The sequence below is a fragment of the Aethalodelphis obliquidens genome, unplaced genomic scaffold (genome assembly GCF_003676395.1).
Source record: "Aethalodelphis obliquidens isolate GAN/ISIS:26980383/991018 unplaced genomic scaffold, ASM367639v1 scaffold112, whole genome shotgun sequence".
NCBI classification, from domain to species: Eukaryota; Metazoa; Chordata; class Mammalia; order Artiodactyla; family Delphinidae; genus Aethalodelphis; species Aethalodelphis obliquidens.
This window is the reverse complement of record NW_020838056.1, coordinates 1,956,030-1,981,855: the sequence shown is the minus strand read 5'-3', so window position 1 is coordinate 1,981,855 and position 25,826 is coordinate 1,956,030. Positions and strand designations below refer to the sequence as shown.

The window sequence follows — 25,826 nt, the reverse complement described above, 5'->3', positions numbered from 1 at the left end:
AGCTTTTGTCACCATGTCCTCTCTAAAAAAAACTGGCTCAATGCCATAATCTGTAGGTGTTCTTTCACCTTCCAAGTTCTTCCCTGCTCCTTGGGAACTACTGGCTTAGGTAGCTGGTAAACACTCTAAGGTCAGTGGTTCTCAAACTTGGCTGCACACTGGAATCATCAGGGAGCTTTAAAAACCACTGATGCCTTGGTCGGCCACCCAGACGTTCTAATGTAATCAGTTCAGGTTGTGACCTGGGCATGAGTAGTTTCAAAAGTCCTCCTGGTGATCGTAACGCGTGCCAAGGCAGAGCACTTCGGAGTAGACCTGCAGGGCGGGCACCACTCGGCTCTGCTAACCCAGGCTCCAAGGGTTAAAGAAGGAGCTCTTGTGGGCGGAGCGGGGCCTCCAGGGTGCGGGGCGTGGCTCCGGGGCGGGGGCGGACCTCGGGCCCGAGAGGACGGAAGGCGGGACCTTGCAGGCGGACGGCGTCCAGAGATCTCCGGGCTTAAGAGGACGAGCGGAAACGCCTCCAGTTTTCAAAACAAAGAGGAGAAGCGGGAGGCGTGTGAGGCGCGCCGGGCTCAGATTGGTCCCTCCCGCCCGGTCGCTTCAGCATCATTGGGTGACAATGGAGGGGAGCCCGGGAATCGGCGGGCGCTCGGGGTCTCCGAAGATCCCGCCGGCCATGGAGGAGCTGCAGAGCCGCTTGCAGGAGACCCTGGACCTTCTGTCCTCGCAGGAGCTGCGCAGCTTCCGCGACCACCTCAAGAAGGTGGAGCCGCGCGTGAGCCAGGTGAAGCTGGAGCTGGAGGGCCGCAGCCCGTCGGGGCTGGCCAGGCTCCTCGCCAAGCAGTACTACCCACCGGCCGCCGCCAAGCGCGTCCTCGTCCAGGTGCTGGAGCAGCTGCCCCGCGCTGACCTGCTGCCGCGCTGGCAGAGCGCCGCCGCTGACGGCCCGGGTGAGCGCGCGGAGATTCCCAGGGTTGGGGGGACCGGAGGGGGTGCTTGGCGACCGCTGGGTTTGGCCCTACCGCCCGGGGATTCCCGGATTGGCGGAGGGAGGACTGACCGGGATTCCTGGGCAGGGGGAGGGGCTACTGACTGGAGGGAAGGGGGACTGGCGGGGAGGGGGGTGTCCTAGGTGAGCGCCGGGTTAGGCCTGGGGCACAGGTGAGCGGCGGTGGACCGAGCTTCAGTAGGGTGGGGTGGGGGAAGTGGAGCAAGGAGGATGCGGGGGTCGAGGGACCAGTGAACGCGCGGCGGGAAGTGGGAACCGGGGGATAAGAAGGCAGGAGAGAGACAGTTCCCAGGCACGGAATCGAAGTGACCAGTCCAAGAGTAGCCATCAGGGTCTACCAGTTCATTCTGGGGTGGGTTGAGAAATCAGATTGACTCAGCAGGCCTGAGATGCATTTTTAACAATTACCTCCAAGTGATTATGATGGAGGAGGTTTTTAGATGATGCAGTGAGAAACCCCGTGTTGGAATCCACCGTTAGAACATTTGCCATAAATCTGGGAAGATGTGGCTTAAGATCAAGAAATGTAACAAGTTGGGGGCGGTTAGGGTTTCCCCTCGTAAGTTTAATAAATGTATGTGTGTATAATATGTGAGCGAGTTTGTGTACATAGAGAAAGAGAGAATGAGAAAGAAAGAGAAAGCACTTCTACTGGGCACACTGAGGTAGACACTAAAATATACTGTTGCTGGTCTCTGCCATCGCATGCTTATGATCTGGTTGAGTTTTTGGTTTTTTTAACTTTTTATTAAATCAAAAGTACGACCGCTACTTAACTCTACACACACATTTAACATTTTTTAAGGAATAACGTAATGAGTCATTACACCAAAGTCCTGGCTAATAGCTCTCCAAAAATTTGAGAAAAATCACGCGGAGGGGAAGGGTAAGCTGGAACGAAGTGAGAGAGTAGCATTGACACATATACACTACCAAACGTAAAATAGATAGCTAGTGGGAAGCAGCTGCATCGCACAGGGAGATCAGCTTGGGGATTTGTGACCACCTAGAGGGGTGGGATAGGGAGGGTGGGAGGGAGACGCAAGAGGGAGGGGATATATGTATACATATAGCTGATTCACTTTGTTATACAGCAGAAATGAACACAACATTATAAAGCAATTATATGCCAATAAAGATCTGGTTGAGTTTTGAGGTATGTTGCTTTGCTGACTTTTAGATTCCTAATGGGTGACAACTGTAAACGACCTCAAAACATGGCCTGTAGGCAGAATACTGGCCCCACGAAGCCTTTGATTCTCCCTTGACTGCATCTGCACAGCACTTATCATAATGTCTCTCCAGGCTTAGTGGTTAATGTATCACACTTTTGTTATCACCCCTTTAAACTGTGAGTCTCTTGCAGTTGGTAAACTGGGCTTTTTTGTTTTTCAGACTCAACCAAACTACCCGGTATCATGACTACACACTGTAGGCACTCCAAAAATATTTGAATTGAATGCTAAGAGTTTGTTTAATTAAAAAATTAAATAGGGTCTAGTTCCTTTAACTTCATTTTTCTCTTTATTGATGTCTTGGTCTCCTTTTCTGGAGGTGCATATACACTAATGTTCATTGGTGCTTCTCCTTTTCATCTCTGGCCTGGCTCTCCCTGCCCCTGAATCTGACTGGGGCCTAAGGGAGTTCTGTTAAGTTTTCATCCTTATGAGTTTGGGAGAGGGTTTTCAGAATCCTAGAAACCTGTTTTAAAACATAAGAGGCAACTGATTTCCTTGGGAGGTGCTTCCTGTTAACAGGAATGACAGCAGATCATGATTAAGAAGAGGAAAAAGAAAAAATATGTTCTTTTCTGTTTTGTCTTTTCATGAAAATTCATTCAGTGATTCCACGAAAGATTCCAAAGAGAAGCTATGACTGTGTGGAAGGTGAATTGGTAAATATCTGGACTCTTTAAGATAGTATTTAGTCACCATTTGAACATATTTTTGTGCTGCTTCTGTTGGATTGGAGGTGGGTATCTGTGTCATTGTCTCAAGCCGTCAGATCTTCCTGCTTTCCGTTATAAATAGGAAAAGCAAAACATTAGCCAGATAAAACCACTTTGCACGCATTAACCAAATGAGGTAAGCACTGTTAGTATCTGCATTTTACAGACGAAGGCATTGCAGGCTGTGTGGCCTCTCGAAACTACATAAATTGCTGGCTTCCGGCCTTTTTTTGCTTGTTTTATTAAGGACATTTAAAACATAAGCTAAAGTAGAGAGAAGAGAAAAATGCGTCTCCAGACTCCAGCCCAACCAACTCTTTGCCCTGATTCAACAATTAGCAACGTGGCCAATCTTGTTTCATCTGCTCCTCCCCCCGCCCCCCTCCATTATTTTGAAGCAAATTCCCCAGCTACCATATCACTTTCATACATACAATACTTGAGTATATATTTCTGAGAAAGACTTTTTCCAAACATAGCCATGATACCATTATTCTACCTAGAAACAAATTCCTCATTGGCAGTCAGCCTTCAGATGTCCTTGGCTGGCTCTTATGCCTTTTACAGTTGGATTGAGTCAGGGTCCGACTCACGCAAGGTCTACACAGTTACACTTGATGGTTTGTCTCTTAAGAGGCTTAATTTATGATACCTCTCCCTTTGACCTCTTCTCTTGTTTGTTGACGAAAGCAGGTTATTTGTCCTGTAGAATGTCCCACATTCTGGATTTTGATAACTGCAGCCCTGTGTTGTCATTTACCATTTTCCTTAAACGGGCAGTTCTGGCTATGTATAGGAATTTAAAAATGAGATTGGCCTATTCGTCCTAGTTTGAGAAAGGTATTTGAAAAAATTATAAATGAAGTCATGATGAGAGAGGAAATCAGTGTTGTGCCCCTGCTCTGAGCTGGGAAACGTCATCATTAACTCCAGAAGAAACTCATTTCACATATAAGGTGTATTTGGATTTGGTTTGGTTTAAATATTGTTTCTTGGCTTTCCTTGAAAACAGGACCGTTATGACCTGAGTGGCAGGCGGAAGGCCTTCCTCATGTGTGTGACGAGAGACAGGCTGGGCGCTCACCAGGATGTCCTACTGATGGAGGACTGGCTTGGCCAGTGCCAGTTCGAAAATACGTTGTGCATCGATCCCGACAAAATGGTACCAAGTTAAAAACAAAAATGAAAATTTGTGGCTCGGGACTTCCCTGGCGGTCCAGTGATTAAGACTCCGTGCCTCCACTGAAGGGGCGCAGGTTTGATCTCTGGTTGGGAAACAAAGATCCCACATGCCTTGCGGCACAGCCAAAAAAAAAAATGAAAAGAAGAAGAAAAATTGTAGCTTGGATATTATAATTTTCCTTCCTTTTTAGAAAAATTGGGTTTTATTACCTGGTTAGAACCAGGGCCTGCTGAGCAATGGATGTGTATGTCCTGATGAAATTCTTACCCAGCTTACCTGTTGTATACAGATGCTTTTGTCATGTTAAGTGTGTGATGATACTCCAGCTTCACTTCTAGTCAAGCAGGGACCTCTTGGGTCCCTGCATTTGAAGAGGGAAGGGAATCCAAGAAGGTGTAAAAGTGAGTTGGGCAAGGAGGCCCAAGGACATGCTGTGAGTCCAGAGTAGGCAAGGTCCAGAGCATTTGGGAACAGGAAGACCAAGGGGACAGCTTTGAGAGGTCATCAAGCAGCCAGGCCAGAGGAATCCCAGCAGCATTGGAGCCCAGGGGCTTTGGAAGATCCTGGTGGGACTTGCTTAGAACCATGGGAGGGGTGGGGAGAGGAGTTGCTGAGAGCCCTGGGCAGAATTGCATTGTGATTTAACTCGAGGACACAAGAAAATGAGGTGGAAGAGTGGTGGTGGTGGTGGGTGGGAACTGCATTTTGACTTCTCTGACCCCAGCTGAGTCCTGGCCTAGCCCTGCTCATGTTTGGGGATAATAACAGAGGAAAGTCCTTCATAGACCCCAGGAGGCACTGCTAGTGAATATCAAGGAACAGCATAGCAGAAGGGCTAGGAAAGCAGCACACACTGACCGGTGGAATCTCGTCTCTTACTAGTTGTTACCTTAAATCTGGTTCTCAACTGAGGGTGATTTTTGTCCCCCCAGAGGACATTTGACAATGTCTGGAGACATTTTTGGTTGTCACAACTGGAGGGTGCTATTGGCATCTTGTGTAGTTGCCGAGGTAGAGCCAGGATGCTACTGAACACCCTACAGTGCACAGGACGGCCCCCAAGGCAAAGATTACCTGACACAAAATAATAGTGCAAGAGTTCTAGAAATTCTGTCTTAAATTAATTGACTACTTTCTTATCTCTAAAATGGTGGGGGGGGGTGATAGTAATTTATCTTGTAGGGCTATGGTGAGGATGAAATGAGCTGCGTTATGTAAAAATTCTCAGAATAGTAGCTGGCTTATAGTAAGTGCTCAATAAATTTTGATTTTATTATTTCAAAGCTAAAAACAGACTCCTTCATGTTTCCCAAGGATTGTACCAGAATCTCTTCCAATATTATGTGATTTTTTTAATCCAGTCCTTTCCATTCAGATTACAGATAATTGCCAGTGTTCTTCTGGTTTATTCTCCCAAAGGTCCAGAAGTGGCCTCTTTCTCTACATCTTGTCAACATTTACTTGTAAATATTTAGCAACTTTACTGGTAAAATTATTTCACTGTTTCATTTTCCTGATTATTAGTTTGGTTGAACATCTTCTGGCCATTTTTTTCCTTCTGTGAATTATTTGAATTACCTGTTTGCCCTTTTTCTTACTGGATTTTCTTTTTCCTTTTTGTTTTGTCTGTGCCATGTGGCTTGCAGGATCTTAGTTCCCCGATCAGCAGTCGAACCCGGGCCCTGCATTGAGAGCATGGAGTCCTAACCACTGGACCACACTGGATTTTATTTTTCTTATTCTGTAGTTCTTTTTCCTGAATTTTAGACAAAATAGAGTGCAAATATTTTTCTCCTGCCTTGTTACTTGCCTTTTGACTTTTTGTTATCTTAAGTCAAATGGAAGTCTTTTTTATTTTTTTTTAAATTTATTTATTTTATTTGTTTATTTTCAGCTGTGTTAGGTCTTCGTTGCTGCGCATGGGCTTTCTCTAGTTGTGGCAAGCGGGGGCTACTCTTCGTTGCAGTGCACGTGCTTCTCATCGCGGTGGCTTCTCTTGTTGCAAAGCACAGGCCCTAGAGCACATAGGCTTCAGTAGTTGTGGCACGTGGGCTCAGTAGTTGCGGCGCGTGGACTTAGTTGCTCCGTGGCATTGCAAGTCTTTTTTATTTATTTATTAAATTATTTATTTTGGCCGCACCATGCGGCTTGTGGGATCTCAGTTCCCTGACCAGGGATGGAACCCAGGCCACAGCAATGAAAGCGCCAAATCCTAACCACTAGACCACGAGGGAACTCCCCTGGAAGTCTTAGTTTTTGTGAGTAAACTCGTCAGTCTTTCTGTTTGTTGCCTTCTTGGCTTTTATGTCTTGATTAAACCCCATGATTTCCCAACATAAAATTTTTGAAAATTATTTTTCTGTAACATTTTTATAGTTTAAGGTTAGCCTACTCACTGGAATTACATTTTTTGGAACAGTGAGGTGGGAGGTCTAACTTTATTTCCAAGCCAGTCATCTCATTTTGTTGATGATACATCCTTTCCCGACATATTTGAATTCCATTCTTATCATAAACTAAATCCCTATATATATATTTGGATCAATTTCTATATTCTAAAATATTCTATTCATACATTTGTTTATTCTTAAGCTGGTATATCAGTGTTTTGTTCACCATGATTTTATAGTACCTTTGGATGTCTGATAGGACCTATCCTATGGGGGATTCATTGTTTTTTATGGTTTTTTTGCTTTTTTTTTTTTTTAAACTTCTGAATGTTCTTTGCTATTCTTGAGCACTTTGCTGTTCCTGAGCATCTGTTCTCTGTGACCTTGAGAACCATCTGGTTAAGTTTCACAGAAATCCTTTGAGATTTTAATTGACATGACATTGAATTGAGATTAATTTAGAGTTAACTGGCAAATTAATAGTATTGAGTCATCTCAGAAACATCGGTATGTCATAGTTTATGTTGCCTCTTCACTAAAGTTTTTTTTTAAATAATTTTCTTCACTTAGGCAATGTGCATTTCTTGTTAGGTTTATTCCTACGTATTGTTTTACTTTTTTTATGACCGTGAATGGATCCCTTTTCCATTATGCGGTTTAAATTATTATTCCTGGGTAATTGGGGAGCTATAGATCTTGGTAAATTAACTTTGTATCTGGTCAACTTGCTGATCTCTAGTTCTAGTAGTTTTTAGTTGATTATATTTCTAGATAGTCATATTATCTGTAAGTTGATTATATTTCTAGATAGTCATATTATCTGTAAGTAATGAGTTTGTTTCCAATGTTTAAACTTCATCTAATTTTTTACTTTACTTTATTGAAATGGCTAGGATCTTTGTTACAACATGTATGAGGCTAGTGAGAACAGCCATTCCTGTCTTCTCTTTTTAGTGGGATTGATTCTGATGACGTCTCCTGATAGATTCTGGCAAGTAGATATGATTGGGTAGACTCCTCCATTCCCTTCCATTTCTAGCTTATTGAGGGTATTAATTTTATAAGATAATTTTATATATTAAAGTAAGTTAATAATATAGCATTGAAATACATTAACCCTTTGGGGAGCTATAATTCTGTTATATTTTGTGGTAGAGAATCAGAAATACCCTAATTTTGTCAAACAAGAACCACCAGTGGTACAAGAAGAAATCATATGAATTTCGAAAGCAATCAAAAGGGAATTGACAAGTTATACTGACTCTGTTAGAGATGCAGGTATTTTCATATTTGTCGTCTATTGGATCACCTTGTAAAGGAGCCATCTCTGGGATTTCTGGGTTTTCCTACTTGCAGTTCTTTTTAATATGTTTTCCTATTTTACAGGAGTTACTTGGAAAAATAACATCATTTCGAGATGGACTAAATGAAATTAAAGATGACATTGGCTGTTGCCTTGTTGCTCTTATGTCCCACGGAGAAGAAGGCTTTATCAAAATGAAAGATGGTGAAAAAGTCAGCCTGGAAGGCATTTTTGAAATGTTTAACAATAAAAATTGTCCAGCACTTCAAGAGAAACCAAAAATCTTTATAATCCAGGCCTGCAGAGGAGGTAAGTGGAGACCTCTTTGTAATAGTTCTGTTTCTAGGAAATTCTCATATTGATGATTGAGGAAAGAAAACTGAGTTTTAAAAAATTATTTTACATTAGCGGACGCTTAGCTGATGTAACTTTAGTTACATAGTATAGTAGGGACTTTGAGCTGGGAGGAAAGAATGAAGGGAAAGCTTTCCTGGGATAGGATAGTTAATTTAGGCTGAGGAAGGGTCTAAGTCTTTAAATTCATGAGGTGGGTTGGGGAACCTCAAATTCTGGGAGAGAGGTGGGCAATTTCCAGGGGATGTCCCACCGTTCATGTGATTCCAGGTGGCTTGTGGGACTAATATCTGATTTATGTTAACTTTGGTGGATGTTTCTCTCTCTTATGGAGATACAAGCTTGTTGTGACTTTTATTAAAGATTACTGGTGTCAAAAAAAAAAAAAGATTACTGGTGTCAGTGGTGTATTATCATAGTTTGCATTTTCATTCCTCAAAAAATAGAGAGAAGAGACAGTGGTGTTGAAACGGATGATGAACCCATGGACTCGGATGATGGATCAGAGAAGAAGAGGCTGCCTACATTCAGTGATTATTTCATCATCTATCCCACCCAGGCAGGTAAGACAGTGAGGCTTGATGACAGTGAGATACACATTCGTCCAGAGGGTTTAGCTTATTCCTAATGATTTTGAAAATCTTTTTATTTTTTTTTAGCTGTGCCACGTGGCTCATGGGATCTTAGTTCCCCGACTAGGGATTGAACCTGGGTCCTCGGCAGTGAGAGTGCTGAGTCCTAACCACTATACTGCCAGGGAATTACTGAAAATCTTTTTTAAAAATATTATCTGTGCTTTACAGATTGATGTACATAAGGAGAAATTTTCATTAACCTATCCATCTTCAACTGTTCCACTTTCAGAGATGGCAGGTTTGCATCTGACTGTTCATCTCTTCCAGGAAGATGCCATCCTTTTAGCAAAGTATCACATAGTAAATAAGATCATCGGCTCTCATGTGAAAAAGATCTTGGTCCAAAGCCAGCTCTGCCACTTGCTGTCTTTGAGACCTTCAATATTTCTTAGCCTCTAGATATGTCAGTTTCTTTATGCAAAAGAAGAATGATAAAATATACTTGTGTCATTGGGATGTTATATAAATTAAATTATGTAGTGCAGGTATTGTGCTTATCATAATAACTGGCATAATAAGGTAAAAAAGAAATTAATATTATTACTAATATATTATGCTGATTACATTATTATTCTTATTATTACTATACTATTAATACTAATAAGTTAAAATCCAAAAGAATCTTGTGTGCTGAAGGGGTGAACTTGATTCAGTTGAAAGGGAAACAGGAAAATGTAGAGAAGATAGAAATAAATGGTCAAGGGCATTTATTTAGCTGTTTTTATCTTGATTTCCTCCAAAAAGGATTAAAATAGCTTATGTGTGTGTATATACACATATACACACGTATGTGTGTGTGTGTGTGTGTGTGTGTGTGTATATATATATATATATATGCAATTCAAGATAAACTGTTAGGGAAGAAATGGAAGCAGAGGAAACTAAGGACAATAATATAAAATGAAAATATCCCCATTAAAGTTAGATGTAACTTTATTCATCCAAGAGAGATGAAAGCATATGTCCTGGGACTTCCCTGGTGGTCCAGCAGTTAAGACTCCGTGCTCCCAATGCAGGGGGCCCGGGTTCGATCCCTAGTCGGGGAACGAGATCCTGTGTGCATGCCACAACTAAGAAGCCTGCATGCTGCAACAAAGATCCTGAGTGCCAAAACTGAGACCTGCCACAGCCAAAAATAAATAAATATATAATAAATAAATATTAAAAAAAAAAAAGAAAGCAAGCATATGTCCTGATAGACACTTGTAGCATAGCAAGTGCAAGCAGGTTTATTTGAAATAGTCAACGACTGGAAACAACCCAAATGATCAACAGGTGAAAGAATAAACAAATCGTGGTATATCGTACATGGAATACTACTCAGCAATAAAAGAAATGAGCTCCTGATGCATGCTACAGCATAGATGAAGCTCAGAATAATCCTGCTGACTGAAAGAAGTCAGACAGAATAAAGCAGATACTGTGTGGTTCCATGCATATAAAATTCTAGAAAATGCAAACCAGTCTATAAGAGAGCAAATCAGTTGTGTTTGGAGATGGGAGTGGAGAGGGAAGGAGGGATTACAGAGGGGCATGAGGACATTGGAGGGGGCTGATTGGATTCATTATCTTGGTTGTGATGGTTTCACGGAAGTATACATATGTCAAAACTTATTAAATTGTTTGCTTAAAATATGTGCAGGACTTCCTTGGTGGTCCAGTGGTTAAGAATCCATGCTTCCAATGCAGGGGTCATGGGTTCAATCCCCGGTCAGGGAACTGAGATCCCACATGCCGCGTGGTGCTGCCAAAAATATGTATATATGCAGATGCTTGTCAAGGATCAATCATACTTTAATAAAGCTGTAAATTTTTTAAAAAGTTAGATGTAAGACAAGCATGCCCACTCTCACTCCTACTGTTTGACATGGCATGGGTAGTCCTAGCTAATTCATTAAGATAAGAAAAGATGTAAGGATCAATATTGTAGAAATCAATAGTTTTGAATATCTAGCAGTAATCACTTACACATATAATAGAAAAGAAAAAAGATACCATGTTATTTTTTCTTGCTTTAGTGAATGATGTCTAGGAATGACTAACGAAAGATGAGCAAGAACTTTATTAGAGAATATGAGAGAACATTCCGGAAAGGCATAAAGAAAGACCTGAATCAATGGTGGGAAATACCATGCTCATGGTTGAGATTTTCAATACCATGGAGATGGCCTTTTTTTTCCCCACATGAGTTTGTAAATTGAATTCTATGTGTTTTTTCATGGAATTTGACAAACTAATCACAAAATTATTATGGAACAGTTAAGGGTCAAGACGAGGAATCTTGAGCTCCAACTTTGCTGAATGAATGAATTTCATGACTATATGCTGGCTACTTCTGTTGAGGACTAGAGATTCAGTATTGAGCACAAGAACTAAAAATCTCTGCCTCCATGGAGCTTATGTTCTAGGGGAGGAGACGACAGTAAGCACATACAGAAAACAGATCCTGGGTTGCTTTATGATTCCATGTCTATGAAGTTCAAAAACAGGCAAAACTAATCTATGGCGGATGGTAGAAGTCCGGGTGCTGCTTGTCCTCAGGGTGCACAGTGTTTGGAGTGGTTATGACCAGAGCAGCAAGAGGGGACTTCTGGAGTACTGGTATCATCGTGTTTCTTGATGAGGGTGCCAGTTATGGGGGTGTGTTCATTTTATGAAAATTTATTGAGCTATTATATACCCATGTGCTTTGCATACTTTTCTGTATGATGGTTACCCTTCAGTGAAAAGTTTACCAAATAAAATGTTAGATGGTGATAAGTGCTATGGAGAAAAGTAATGCAGGAACCGGGGAGAGAGAGTATTGAGGGGTAGAAGTGGAGATTATAATTTTTTTTTTTGTTTTTTGTTTTGGCTGCATTGGATCTTTGTTGCTAAGCACAGGCTTTCTCTAGTTGTGGCAAGCAGGGGCTACTCTGTTGCGGTGCGTGGGCTTCTTATTGCTGTGGCTTCACTTGTGGAGCACTGGCTGTAGGGTGTGCAGGCTCCAGTAGTTGTGGCTCATGGGCTCTGGAGCTCAGGCTCAGTAGTTGTGGTGCACGCGCACGGGCTTAATTGCTCCGAGGCAGGTGGGATCTTCCTGGACCAGGGATCTAACCCATGTCTCCTGCATTGGCAGGTGGATTCTTAACCACTGCGCCACCAGGGAAGTCCCGAGACTGTGGTTTTAAAAAGAGATGTGTAGAGATGTTTCCACTGAGAAGGTGATTATTGTGTAGAATTGAAGGCCATGAGAGCGTGAGCTATGCAGATATTTGAGAAAATGTGTCATCTAAGATATGAATACTTAGTAGAAAGCAATAACAAAAACTCTATCATCCGGTACATAGACAAACAGATCATTGGGATAGAATAAAGAATGTAGAGGTAGACCCAAATATATAGGGAAATGAGACACATGACAAAGAAGCCATTGCTAATCAATGGTGAAAGGATGGACCGTTTAATAAGTGATGGGAAAACTGGCTTCTCAACGGGAGAAAAGCAAGTTTCTTTTCTTTTTTTTTTTAAATTTTATTTATTTACTTTTGGCTGTGTTGGGCCTTCGTTGCTGTGTGAGGGCTTTCTCTAGTTGCGGGGAGCAGGGGCCACTCTTCATCTCATCGTGGTGCGCGGGCCTCTCACTGTCGCGGCCTCTCTTGTTGCGGAGCACAGGCTCTGGACGCGCAGGCTCAGCGGCCATGGCTCATGGGCCTAGCTGCTCCACGGCATGTGTGACCTTCCCAGACCAGGGCTCGAACCCGTGTGCTCTGCATTGGCAGGCAGATTCTCAACCACTGCGCCACCAGGGAAGCCCAAGTTTATTTTCTTATTTCTTGTTGTAGGGCTCCTTGTATCTTTAATCACGTGGGCTCTCTATCTGTAGTTATGTTCCTTTGTTTACCTCTAATATTTCTGGCTTTCTTGTTTTTCTTGATCAGTCTTGCCAGTCGTTTATTTATTTAGTTAAGAACCCATTTTTAGTTTTGTTAATCCTCTCTATTATTATGTTTGTTTTTGATTTCATTCATTTGCCTCATATTTCCATTTTTCTCCATTTTTTAAGGGTTTATTCTACTCTTAATTTCCCAGCTTTTTCAGTTAGGTACTTGGGTCATTATTTTCTACCTTTTAAAAAAAAATAAGCATTTTTAAACCTATAATTCCCCTCTAATTACTGCTTTCACTGTATCTTTTATATTTTAATATGTAACATTTTTATCCTTCAGTTCCAAGATACCCATTAGTTATTTAGAAATATGCCTCTAAATTTTTCTGGTATTGAAATTTTAAAATTTATCCTTTTATTATTATTATTATTTATCCTTTTATTATTGATGTCTAGTTTATTCTTGAGAAAGAATATCAACTATACCAATCTGAAATCGGTTGAGACTTGATTTATGTCTTGATCTGTAGTAAATTTTTTTTTGCGATACGCGGACCTCTCACTGTTGTGGCCTCTGCCGTTTAGGAGCACAGGCTCCGGACGCACAGGCTCAGCGGCCATGGCTCACGGGCCCAGCCGCTCCGCGGCATGTGGGATCCTCCCAGACTGGGGCACGAACCTGTGTCCCTTGCATTGGCAAGCGGACTCTCAACCACTGCGCCACCAGGGAAGCCCTGTAGTACATTTTTTAATGGCTATTGATCTATCATGAGTATTCTATATGTGCTTAAGAATATATGTTCACTTCTTGAATACAAGGTTCTATATATTTCTATTAATTGAGCTCAGTTGTGTTGTTCCAAGTCTCTACTAAAGGTCAAGCAGATATATTTAGTAATTTGTCTGCTTGACCTGCCAATAACTGAGATAATGTGTTACTATGTCATGTTATCCTGGTGGATATGTCAGTTTCTTCTGTAGTTCTATTATCTATTTTTCTTTTCTTTATGTATTTTGAGGCAACTTTAGTAGAGGCATATGATTTTAGAATTGTTACACTTTGTGGTGAAATAAATATTTTAATCATTGTTTAGTGAACCTACTATCCCAAATAGTACTTTTTTCGGTATTAGTTTTTCTCTGATATTAATATAGATACCCCAGTATTCTTTTGGCCCATATTTGCCTGGTATATCTCCTTCAGACCTTTTTCTATTAACCTTTCTGGGCCTTATGTTTTAGGTGTCCTTTAAACAGAATATAACTGGATTTTGTTTTTTAATCCAGTCTAATATCAATCTTCTTACTGGTGAGTTAGGACAATGTATCTTTATTGTGACTATTGATATATTTACATTTTTACCATTTTACTTTGTGCTATTTACTTTTATTTGCTTTTCTCCCCTCCTTTATTGCTCTTTTTTTTAAAAAATTGAAGTATAGTTGGTGTGTACAATATTATGGTAGTTTTATTGCTCTTGTTTTTGATTGATTGTGAGTTTAGCTTGTTATTCTTACATTTTATCCCTCTACTGACTTGGAAGATATGTGTTTCGCATCTCTTCTTCTCCTGGTTCCCTGTGAAATATTATAAGTAAGTAAGCTTATTTTTACTCCCTGATGATACACAGAACCTTAGAACACTAATTCTCATCACCTTCCACACTTAAGTGCTATTGTTCAACATTTACTTCTCACTTTTATTTTTTGTATCTTTATTTATATGAAATTATTTATGTATTCTTACCCTCCTTCTCCTTCCACCCTAATTTTCTTCTAAATTAGGACATTAACCCAACACATTTTCATCAGATAGGTTGGCATGTTCTAGGGTGACAAGCACTATGTTAGGTAATGCCTATTCCTTTTTTAAAACCCCACAAGTTAGAACACTTTTGTAATATTTTATACAGTGTATGTTTGTTTATATTTATGCATGTGTTTACCATTTTCTTCTCTATCTGTCCTGAATCTCAGACCATTTTCTTTCTTCATGAAGTATATCCTTTAGAAATTCATTTAAGGAAGATTTATAGGTGGTAAGTTCACTTTACACCCAAATCTGGCCGATGATGTAACAGTGTCTTTGCTTGTTCTTCCTTGTGATTCCATCATTTATTTCTTTAAACATTTCATGCACAGTTATTTTATATTTTTTACCTTATACTTTCAATATCTAAAGTCTTTGGGGATCACTCTTGTGGTCGTTCTGTTGCCTGTCACTCATGGGGGTTTGTTTCTTTGTGTGTCTGAACTCTTAGCTCATTTATTGAATCTTAATCTGTGATACTCCTGGGGGCATAATTCAGTTATGCTTTCCTTTAGAGAGGATTACCACCCACACATGGACCTCTGTAGCTCTGCTCAGGGTCACATGGTTAATGCAGGATCTTAAATTCATCTCCCTATCTCACAGGTACACCTTCCAGACTTGACATTTACCCTTAGACACAAGCGCAACTCTGGTTTTCCCTTTTGCTTTCTGCTTCTAGCTCAAGTTTCAGCTTCCTTGTTTGGAGGAATGGCATGCCTTGGGGATTTCCATTCATTCCTATCAGCCGAAAATAGTATTAAACTTTTGCTTTAATCAAGAATTAAGATTTATACCTGGAGGGATATTTAAAGTACCCAAAGTGCCCAAAGTGGAAAACTTGGAATATGTGATAAAATTAATCTTTTGGATCACCCATTTTTTTTTTGCATGATCCCAGTTCTTTTAATTTTTTTTTTTTTTTTGACAGGAAAGTAGGATTTAATGGTGGGCATGAGTAAGGGGGGGACAGCACCAAGGCTCTCGTGAGTGCAGGGCCCGCCATTTGTCCAGAGGGCCGCAGTTAGGGATGTATATGACCCCACAGCCATCCGGGACGAGCCGCTTTTCTGCCACCATGTTTTCAAATTCGTCTGCATTAAACTTAGTAAATCCCCACTTCTTGGAGATATGGATCTTCTGGCAGCCAGGGAACTTGACCTTGGCCCTGTGGAGGGCCTCAATCACATGCTCCTTGTTCTGCAGCTTGGTGTGGATGGACATTGTGACTTGGCCAATGTGGACCCTGGCCTCTGCACCCTGGGGCTTTCCAAAGGCACTGCGCATACCCGTCAGGAGCCTGGACTGGGGACAGCATGCCAGTCATTAATGTCCACTGGAAAGGGCTGTCTCCAAGATGCCTTAGGGCAACCCATACAGGCAACAGGCCGCATACACTACCGAGGAGGCTGCTGTTTGCAGCCATTGTGCACCGGGCCCCCATGGGGAAAAGAGCACAGTCGGCTTAATTGGCTGCAAATATTTTTTTAAATTTTCAATTGATTTATTTTTTATTTTGGCCATGCCATGCGGCATGTGGGATCTTAGTTCCCCGACCAGGGATCAAACTTGTGGCCCCTGAAGTGGAAGCTCGGAGTCCTAACCACTGAACCACCAGGGAATTCCCTTGGGTCATACCTGATTGGATGAGGCAGTACCAAATATGTGTGGGGATGGGGGGCAACGGGTACTTCCATATACCATTGATGAGAGCAAGTTATAATGCCTCTTTGGAGAGCAATGTGTGATACCTAGAAAGTTTGTTTATTCCACGACCCAGCAATTTCACTTCTGGGTATACACCCTAGTGCTGCGGTCTCCAGATCAGGGGGCCACAGTGAAGTCACACAGCTATACTTAATTCTGTGAACCACCAGCTCAGGTGAGGTATGGTTCCAAAAATTAGATCGTGCTGTGTTCTTTTTGATATCATATTTTGGTGGTATCTAGGTTTTGGAGGCTCGCTGAGCTAAAAAGCAAGTACCATGGTGGTATCCTAGGTTGAGAAGTCATGCAGTGTCCAAAAGGGGCACACACCTGATTAGTAATTGTGGTTATTTAAGAATGAGGGAATTCCCTGGCGGTCCAGTGGTTAAGACTCTGTGCTCTCACTGCCGAGGGCCTGGGTTCAATCCCTGGTCGAGGAACTAAGATCCCATGAGCCGCTCGCACAGTGCAGCCAAAAACAAAAAGAATGAAAAAAATATTTTTTTATCAATTTGTATGACCATCACCTTTCAATTTTTTTGACCATCTATTCACGTGCCTATTGGCCATCATGTATCTTCTTTTGCCCAATGTTGTATTGGGTTGTTAGTTTTCTTATTAAGCTGTATATATTCTGAATACTTTCTCTGGTACGAGTTACAAGTACTTTCTCCCAATCTGTGACTGGCTTTTCATTTTCTTAATGATGTCTTTCAAAAAGCAAAACTTTTATAAGCATTGATGGTTCAGTGGTAGAATTCTCACCTGCCAAAAAACAAAAGTTTTAGATTTTAAGTCCAATTCATCATCTTTTTTTCTTCTATGGCTTATGATTTTTGTGTTGTAAGAAACTTTTGTCTATCCTGAGGTTGAAAGACGTTCCATGTTTTTTCTGTCCCAACCCAGGTTTACTATGAGAGCGTGCAATCTTAATATTCCCATTGAATTTCCATACTATATAGACATATTTCATGTTTTTCAGCCTAATAATAAAGATAATTTCAGTAAACTCTTGAATACCACCAAATAAATTCCATATGGTTGTATTTAGGGCGATTTAGCTTAAAATGCTAGAGCAAAAGTCAGCAATAAAAAAAATAGAAAAGGAATAAATAAAGCAAATACGACAAAATGATAACTCTTGGATCTGAGGGATGATTATATGGGGGGTTGTTAAACTTTGCTTTCTACTTTTTTGTATATTTGAAAAGTTGTATTTTAAAAATGCATATAAAAAGAATGTCCTCTTGAGAGGTTATGTGCACATGAGTTCTCTGTGATTGTATCTTAATGCAAGTGTTTCTGTATTCTCGATTCAAAGCCATTTTCCAGGTTTTAACTATGGGTCAAAGAACAAGTTTGCCGTAAGTTAGAGGAGGAAAATGGATGAAATGACTTTTTTCCTTTGTAGATCATGTGGCTTTACGGGACCCCCGCACCGGCTCCGTGATGATCAAAGCAATGACCGAAGTCTTTAAACAGTATGGAAATAAGTGGCACATTGCTGACTTCTTCACCAAAGTAAGTAAATTCCAAGTGAACATGTGCTCCATTCTGTCTAAAGCTAATGCACTTGATGAGAACATTTTCATGAGAAGATTGACTTAAGCCTGAGAAAGCGTGAGAGATGGTGAGAAGTTGTTTGGAAACAGCAGGCTGATGGTGCATTAAGAGGACTGTCGCAGAAGTCATGGCTGAGCCAGGTGCGAAGGGAAACTGATAGTGACACTTTATTCATTGGTACGTGAGTGAGTTGGATTTTAGGTGAGCTTTGAAGTTCTGCTTGCTCTCTAGTTGCTGTTCCCTGCGCTTCACAGATATTAATACATTGAGTCTTCCAACAGCTCTCAGGCAGGTACTGGGATTCCCATCTCCTATTACAGATGGAAAGCAGCCTTGGCTTTCCAACCCAGGCAGAGCACTTCTAGAGCTCATGCCTTAACCACAGTTATATAGGATTACTTACTCCTTATCTCCCCAAGTTATGGTAGCTATTTTTATTTCTTTTAAAAAATTGTTTAATGCTTTACATATGATGCTTAACAGCTTTCAAAACTCCTTTTCACCTCATTTTTATTTTTTAACATCTTTATTTGTGTATAATTGCTTTACAATGTTGTGTTAGTTTCTGCTGTATAACAAAGTGAATCAGCTATATGTATACATATATCCCCATATCCCCTCCCTCTTGCATCTCCCCCCCACCCTCCCCATCCCACCCCTTGAGGTGGTCACAAAGCATGGAGCTGATCTCCCTGTGCTATGCAGCTGCTTCCCACTAGCTATCTAGTTTACATTTAGTAGTGTATATATGTCCATGCCACTCTCTCACTTCGTCCCAGCTTACCCTTACCCCTCCCCGTATCAAGTCCGTTCTCTTCGTCTGCGTCTTTATTCCTGTCCTGCCCCTAGGTTCATGAGAACTTTTTTTTTTTCGATTCCATATACATGTGTTAGCATACAGTATTTGTTTTTCTCTTTCTGACTTACTTCACTCTGTATGACAGACTCTAGGTCCATCCACCTACTACAGATAACTCAATTTTATTTCTTTTTATGGCTGAGTAATACTCCATTGTATATATGTGCCACATCTTCTTTATCCATTCATCTGTCGATGGACACTTACGTTGCTTCCGTGTCCTGGCTAATGTAAATAGTGCTTCAGTGAACATTGTGGTACATGTCCCTTTTTGAATTATGGTTTTCTCAGGGTATATGCCCTGTAGTGAGATTGCTGGGTCATATGGTAGTTCTATTTTTAGTTTTTTAAGGAACCTCCATGCTGTTCTCCGTAGTGGCTGTATCAATTTACATTCCCACCAACAGTGCAAGAAGGTTTCCTTTTCTCCACACCCTCTCCAGTATGTATTGTTTGTAGACTTTTTGATGATGGCCATTCTGACCGCTGTGAGGTGATACCTCACTGTAGTTTCGATTTGCATTTCTCTAATGATCAGTGATGTTGAGCATCCTTTCATGTGTTTGTTGGCAATCTGTATGTCTTCTTTAGAGAAATGTCTATTTAGGTGTTCTGCCCATTTTTGGATTGGGTTTATTTTTTTGATATTGAGCTGCATGAGCTGCTTGTATATTTTGGAGATTAATTCTTTGTCAGTTGCTTCGTTTACAAATATTTTCTCCCATCTGAGGGTTGTCTTTTCATCTTGTTTACGGTTTCCTTTGCTGTGCCAAAGATTTTAAGTTTCATTAGGTCTCATTTGTTTATTTTTTATTTTGTTGTTGTTGTTGTTGTTGTTGCGGTACGCAGGCCTATCACTGTTGTGGCCTCTCCCGCTGTGGAGCACAGGCTCCAGACGCGCAGGCTCAGCGGCCATGGCTCACGGGCCTAGCCTCTCCACGGCACGTGGGATCTTCCCGGACCCAGGCACGAACCCGTGTCCCCTGCATTGGCAGGTGGACTCTCAACCACTGTGCCACCAGGGAAGCCCTATTTTTGTTTTTATTTCTATTTCTCTAGGAGGTGGGTCAGAAATGACCTTGCTGTGACTTATGTCATAGAGTGTTCTGCCTATGTTTTCATCTAAGAGTTTTACAGTGTCTGGTCTTACCTTTAGGTCTTTAATCCATTTTGAGTTTATTTTTGTATATGGTGTTAGAAAGTGTTCTAATTTCATTCTTTTAAATGTAGCTGTCCAGTTTTCCCAGCACCACTTATTGAAGAGGCTGTCTTTTCTCCATTGTATATTCTTGCCTCCTTTATCAAAGATAAGGTGACCATATGTGCGTGAATTTACCTCTGGGCTTTCTATCCTGTTCCATTGATATATATTTCTATTTTTGTGCCAGTACCATACTGTCTTGATTACTGTAGCTTTGTAGTATAGTCTGAAGTCAGGGCGCCTGATTCCTCCAACTCCATTTTCCTTTCTCAAGATTGCTTTGGCTATTTGGAGTCTTTTGTGTTTCCATACAAATTGTGAAATTTTTTGTTCTAGTTCTGTGAAAAATGCCATTGGTAGTTTGGTAGAGATTGCATTGAATCTGTAGATGCTTTGGGTAGTATAGTCATTTTCACAATGTTGATTCTTCCGATCCAAGAACACTGTATAGCTCTCCATCTGTTTGTATTGTCTTTAATTTCTTTCATCAGTGTCTTATAGTTTTCTGCATACAGGTGTTTTGTCTCCTTAGGTAGGTTTATTCCTAGGTATTTTATTCTTTTTGTTGCAGTGGTAAATGGGAATGTTTCCTTAATTTCTCTTTCAGATTTTTCATCCTTAGTATATAGGAATGCCAGAGATTTCTGTGCATTAATTTTGTATCCTGCTCCTTTACCAGATTCACTGATTAGCCCTAGTAGTTTCCTGGTAGCATGTTTAGGATTCTCTATGTATAGTATGATGTCATCTGCAAGCAGTGACAGTTTTACTTCTTTTCCAGTTTGGATTCCTTTTATTTCTTTTTCTTCTCTGATTGCTGTGGCTCAAACTTTCAAAACTATGTTGAATAATAGCGGTGAGAGTGGGCAACCTTGTCTTTTTCCTGATCTTAGAAGAAATGGTTTCAGTTTTTCACCATTGAGAATGATGTTGGCTGTGGGTTTGTCATATACGGCCTTTATTATGTTGAGGTGTTCATCTCATTTTAAGGTAAGCTCTTGGGGGAAAAAATGTTAAATGGAAGGAGTATAGACAATTTTGACAGTCATTCTAACCATATTTCCAAATCTCTTGTATTGCTCAATTTCTCTCTTTAAGAAAATAGTTTCTCGTCAGCGTCTCAATAAAATGTAATAATAGAGACAGATTTAACCTACCGTAAGTAGAAATCCATTTTAGTTAATGCTAAGTGAAAGTTGTTTTGCCGACTGGTGTTCATTAAGTCTTTATTGAACAGCATTCATTGTTTTAAAATTGAAAGCCGATATTTTTTAACTGAATGAAAGATTCTTTAAATTCTATAGTGCTTTACAATTTTCAAAAGTTTCACACATGTTTTCATATAATCCCATAATAACCCTTCTCCCCCCACGCCTACATTACCCCTGCACCCTTCCCTCTCCCCATGGTAACCACTAGTTTGTTCTCTATATCTGTGAGTCTGCTTCCTTATTTTTTAATTCACTTGTTTGTTGTGTTTTTTTAGATTCCAAATATAAGTGATATCATATAGTATTTGTCTTTCTCTGACTTATTTCACTTAGCATAATACCCTCCAAGTCTATCCATGTTGCTGCAAATGGCAGAACTTCATTCTTTTTTATGGCTGAGTAGTATTCCATTGTGTGTATATATGTGTGTGTGTGTGTGTGTGTATCACATCTTCTTTACCATTCATCTGTTGATGGACACTTAGGTTGTTTCCATACCTTGGCAATTGTAAATAATGCTGCTACGAACATTGGGGTGCATGTATCTTTTCAAATTAGTGTTTTTGTGTTTTTCGGGTATGTACTCAGGAGTCGAATTGCTGGGTCATATGGTATGAACAGCATTCTTTTTTTTTTTTTTTTGAAATGTGGGATCTTAATTCCCCGACCAGGGATGGAACCCGCACCCCTGCATTGGAAGCGTGGAGTCTTAACCACTGGACCGCCAGGGAAGTCCCAACACTGTTCATTTTTAAAGCACTTGCTAAGTAGATACTGGCAAGAAAGTCCAAAAGTGAGCATGATGCGACCTTTGCATTAAAGGCACTTAGAGCTTAGTGAGGCAGCAGATAGTAAGGTTACAAGCAGCACTGGAATTAATAGAGCTATTGGATACTTTGGGCAAAACATAATCCAATGCTTTCATATGCCATGAGTTACCAAGGCTCGGAGGAGGTTACTATCTTGCCTGATGTTACCCAGGGGCAAGTTGACTTGAACCCGGGTCTGTGCACGCAGCCACCTTCAAGCACTTGGTGGGTGGTGTCTGCATTGTTTTCCTGGTGCAGTCAGAGAATTCTGCCGTCTCCTTCTGTGGGCTTTACTAAGAGGCTTTTGCTGAGGGCTTTACATTCTTTTGGACAGTTTGTGCTTTTATCTTACAGGTGAATAACAGAGTGGTGCACCGTGAATTTAATCTTCGTAATGAACCAATAAAAGTATCACTTGTAATGGAGTCAACTTTAACTAAATTTGTATACTTTTGACATCAGGAAGATTAAAAAAACAAGGACTGCTTTACAGTAGAGTTTGAAAAGAGCTGTGAGCATTTATAGCATTGTACTAATGGTTACCATTTTGCATTATTTTTGTCATTGGTTGTATTTGTCCAATTTGTTTTGTATATATATATATATATACATATATATTATTTTTCTAAGATTTAACTATGCTTACTTGATACTTGTAAATAATTTGACTTTTTTTTTTTTAAAGATCACTGTTTTCTGAAAAAAACGTTTTCCTGAACCGTTACCAAAACCTGGACGTGCAGCTCCATTTGTGCACTGTTTATATCCTGTGTTTCTCTTGGTGATTACCCCCTACCTTCTCCACTGTCAGCTTGATGCTGGTGTTAAGCCTCAATTTCTTGACTTAGTCAAGAATTGCCTGTGTGTGGTCTTGTTCTCTGTTTCACCTTATTTACCCAGATTGTTGTCTGCAGTCAGTCTGATCTCCTCTTTGACTCCGTAAGCCATTCTCAAGTCTTACCTGGATGTCTCTGTGCCCTTGATGCCTTCATGTGTTCCACCTTCCATCCATTTCCCCGCTTCCTCCTTGCTGCCTCATACCTTTGAACTGCTGTTTTCTCCACCTGGAACCCTGTGTTCCACCCCACATAGGTAAGTCCTCTCCATCCTTTGGAGTTTGGTTCAAGCGTCACTTGCACAGGGAAGCTTTCCACAGCCCCTCATGCTAGGTCAGCTTCTTCTAAGTGCTCAGATACCCTCTGCTTCTCTTCTGTAGCATTGAAATGACTGTCTAGTGGCTGTTTAATCTCTCTCTCCAGTTCAGTTGTAAGATCCGAGAGGCAGAGGCTGTGTGTCTCATTCATGGCTGCATCCTAGCTTCCATCCGTGCCTTAGGACACAGAGAAGCCATGCAATGAGCATTGAGTGAGTGACTGATCCCTGTCTTTTAATTATTTTATCCATCCCCCAGACCTCTGTGCATATCTAGCCACTTGCTACTTAACCCCACACACGTGGATGTCTCACGGCTACTTTAACTCAACAAGTTGGACGTTAACCTGAGTTTCCCCTAAATCTCTTTATAAAACCCATCCCATTGTTAATAATCCTTTGACTCCCCACTGCCTGCTGGATATACCCCAAAATCCTGTAGGAGAGTATTGCAAGTCTTTCTCCGTCAGGCTTAATCTACACTACTCTTTTATTGCCTGTTTGTCCTCGTAATTCGCCCTCCCCTTAATAATCCTGTCTCACAGAATCGGGCTTGTGGATTAATGACTGTGGATAAACACTCTTGGATATGTTATCATATCAGAGTTCAATCTCTCCTTTCTGTCTGAAATGCCCTTCATTCTCACTGTGTGCTTCCTCTATACTGAGTATTCTTTAGGGTGCAACTTGGGTCCCCTCCCACTACAAAGCAAAGCTGTATGTAGACTAGTATTTTTAGAGTAACAAACTGTGGATTGAGCATGACTGATGGGCCTGTACGAGGATGCAGGTGTTTGGTGAGAATGCTCTGAAGACTGAGAGCCAAACTGACTGAAGCAATCCAGAATCTCCAGGCCTGTCTCCATTTCAGGGATAATTGTGACCATTTTAGTTAATGTGATTTCTTAAGTATAAATACATGTGATTTAATTTTTAAGCCTTTGAGTTCTGATATTTGATATATAGCTTTGTTTTTGTATAGAGCATTAAAATGTCTCTGGTTCATAAAATATGAACATCAGGTGAGCCTTCTCTTTCACTTGGATTCTGGAGGATTTCTAGGCACAGAGGCTCGTTTCGGTGGGACAGCAGCAGCTGAAATATCAACAACTCTTTATTTCCTGGGAGAGGTTGAGTGACTTGGTCAGAGTCACAGCATGTGGTGAAGCTGGGATTCCAAACCATGAACTAATTCAAGACATGAAGTGCCAAGTGATAGAGAAAAGTTTTAAGACAGAATGCTTTTGATGGACAGAAGGGACCATTCCATTACCACTTCCCTGATGGAATGAGGGCTTTGGGACAAAGGAGGGAAAAGTGATTTTGGAACCCTGCTCAGACCACTACAGGTAAGGGTCACGGAGAAAACTGTAGGACAACTGCACACCAGACAAACAGATGAAGAGGAGCAAGGAAGAATTCTGGTTAGAAAGGTAGGTGGCCCAAGATGAACTTGATGCCTGGGGCTAGCTAACTGCCCCATATTCTCTCAGCTTCAAATCAGTAGAGACTGTCCTAGCCATCCAATGCCATGTGAAATATAGCCCAAAAAAGTAGTCTCTGGCACAATTTTATATTTGAAAAAAAATTTTAAGCCCAGTTTATTTATTTTTTAAATACAGACCCCAGGAACCAAAGTTTGCAAAAGGAAGGCTCTGAGATTTTTATTAAAAATGTGTATGAATAAAAAGTAGTGGAGAACCTTGCGCAGAAGACTAGGAGGCTGAGGTGGGGAGAAGAACACGTGGCTGGGGAGCTACAGCCGTTTGACAAGTGCCTCTTAGGCCAAGGGCGCCTCACCATGGCTTATTATCACTACAGTACGTTTTCACCTTTGGAGTTAACTCACTTCCTTGCCGAATATTTTCATCATGCAGATCACGTCTCAAAGACAAAGTTATTTTGCAGGAAAAAAAATATTTTGTGGAGAAACTCTAAATTTAATTACAGTACCATTTCCTAGTTGTCGTAATGGAAGTATTCTGGAGATTCTATGGTGCACAGGGGAGGGAGCTGCTGAGATAGTTTGGGAGCGCCCCCCCAGAATGCCCTCCAGAGAAGTCCTGCAGTGATAGAGCACTGTCCCTAAAAGCCAGCCATTCCTTTTAAGTCTTCCTTTTTTTTTTTTTTTTTTGCGAGCCAAAATGTCTACAGATATTTTCAGCAGTTTCTAAGGATGCTTAAAGCCATGACTAAATTTACTCCTTTCCTTGTATGTCAGCTCTTTATTTAAATGCAGTGGGGTTTGTTTTCAGTTTAAAAACCTGTGTTCCTCATAGAAAATTTCAAGAAACACTAAAAAAATGAGGCCAAAAACCTACCCAGTTTCTCTACTTGTATATCCGTAGTTCTCACCCTGGCTGCACATTAAAATTATCTAGATTCTTGTGGTTTGGAGTTGGGCATATGTTTAAAAGCTCTCCAAGTGATTCTAAGCGCAGCCAGGCTTGAAACCTACTGTATAACTAATAATCTGGCTATTGGTTATTTGTTTACAATCATTTAATGCCTAGGGCTTCAATTTTTAAAAATAATCGCCCTCATCCTGCAACTCCTTTTTGTATTTTAATTATTTTTTAACGGCTGCATAGTATTGGGCGGAATAAATATTAACTAGTAATGGATATTGCAATTTTTCTCCTATGAGAAAGAAATTCTCATGCAAACCACCTGTGCAGTCTTCATTTTATTTTTTTTTTCCGGGAAACTTCCTGTAAGATAATTTTTGTTTTTGGCTGTGTTGGGTTTTTCGTTGCTGCGCATGAGCTTTCTCTAGTTGCAGCGAGCGGGGGCTACTCTTCGTTGCAGTGACCGGGCTTCTCAC

The 25,826-nt window shown here is 40.8% G+C and overlaps 1 protein-coding gene and 1 non-coding gene across 3 annotated transcripts; one reads left to right on the top strand and one right to left on the bottom strand.

The window, feature by feature from the left end:
• The first annotated feature begins 488 nt into the window (after positions 1–488).
• CASP14 (caspase 14) lies at positions 489–23,939 on the top strand. 2 transcript variants are annotated; one of them, XM_027097168.1, is made up of 7 exons: positions 489–950; positions 2,851–2,903; positions 3,970–4,119; positions 7,917–8,142; positions 8,634–8,750; positions 17,619–17,728; positions 22,205–23,939. In XM_027097168.1, exons 1-7 carry the CDS (start codon positions 620–622, stop codon positions 22,304–22,306), a joined length of 1,089 nt encoding a protein of 362 aa, XP_026952969.1. In that variant the 5' UTR covers positions 489–619; the 3' UTR covers positions 22,307–23,939. The 2 variants fall into 2 exon arrangements, with proteins under 2 accessions (XP_026952969.1, XP_026952970.1); XM_027097169.1 differs by lacking the exon at positions 22,205–23,939 and adding an exon at positions 14,235–14,284 and having other exon boundaries at positions 17,619–17,729.
• LOC113615109 (small nucleolar RNA SNORA70) lies at positions 15,845–15,979 on the bottom strand. The gene has a single exon (XR_003430914.1). It is a non-coding gene; the product is annotated as a small nucleolar RNA SNORA70 (small nucleolar RNA).
• Positions 23,940–25,826: the final 1,887 nt, after the last annotated feature.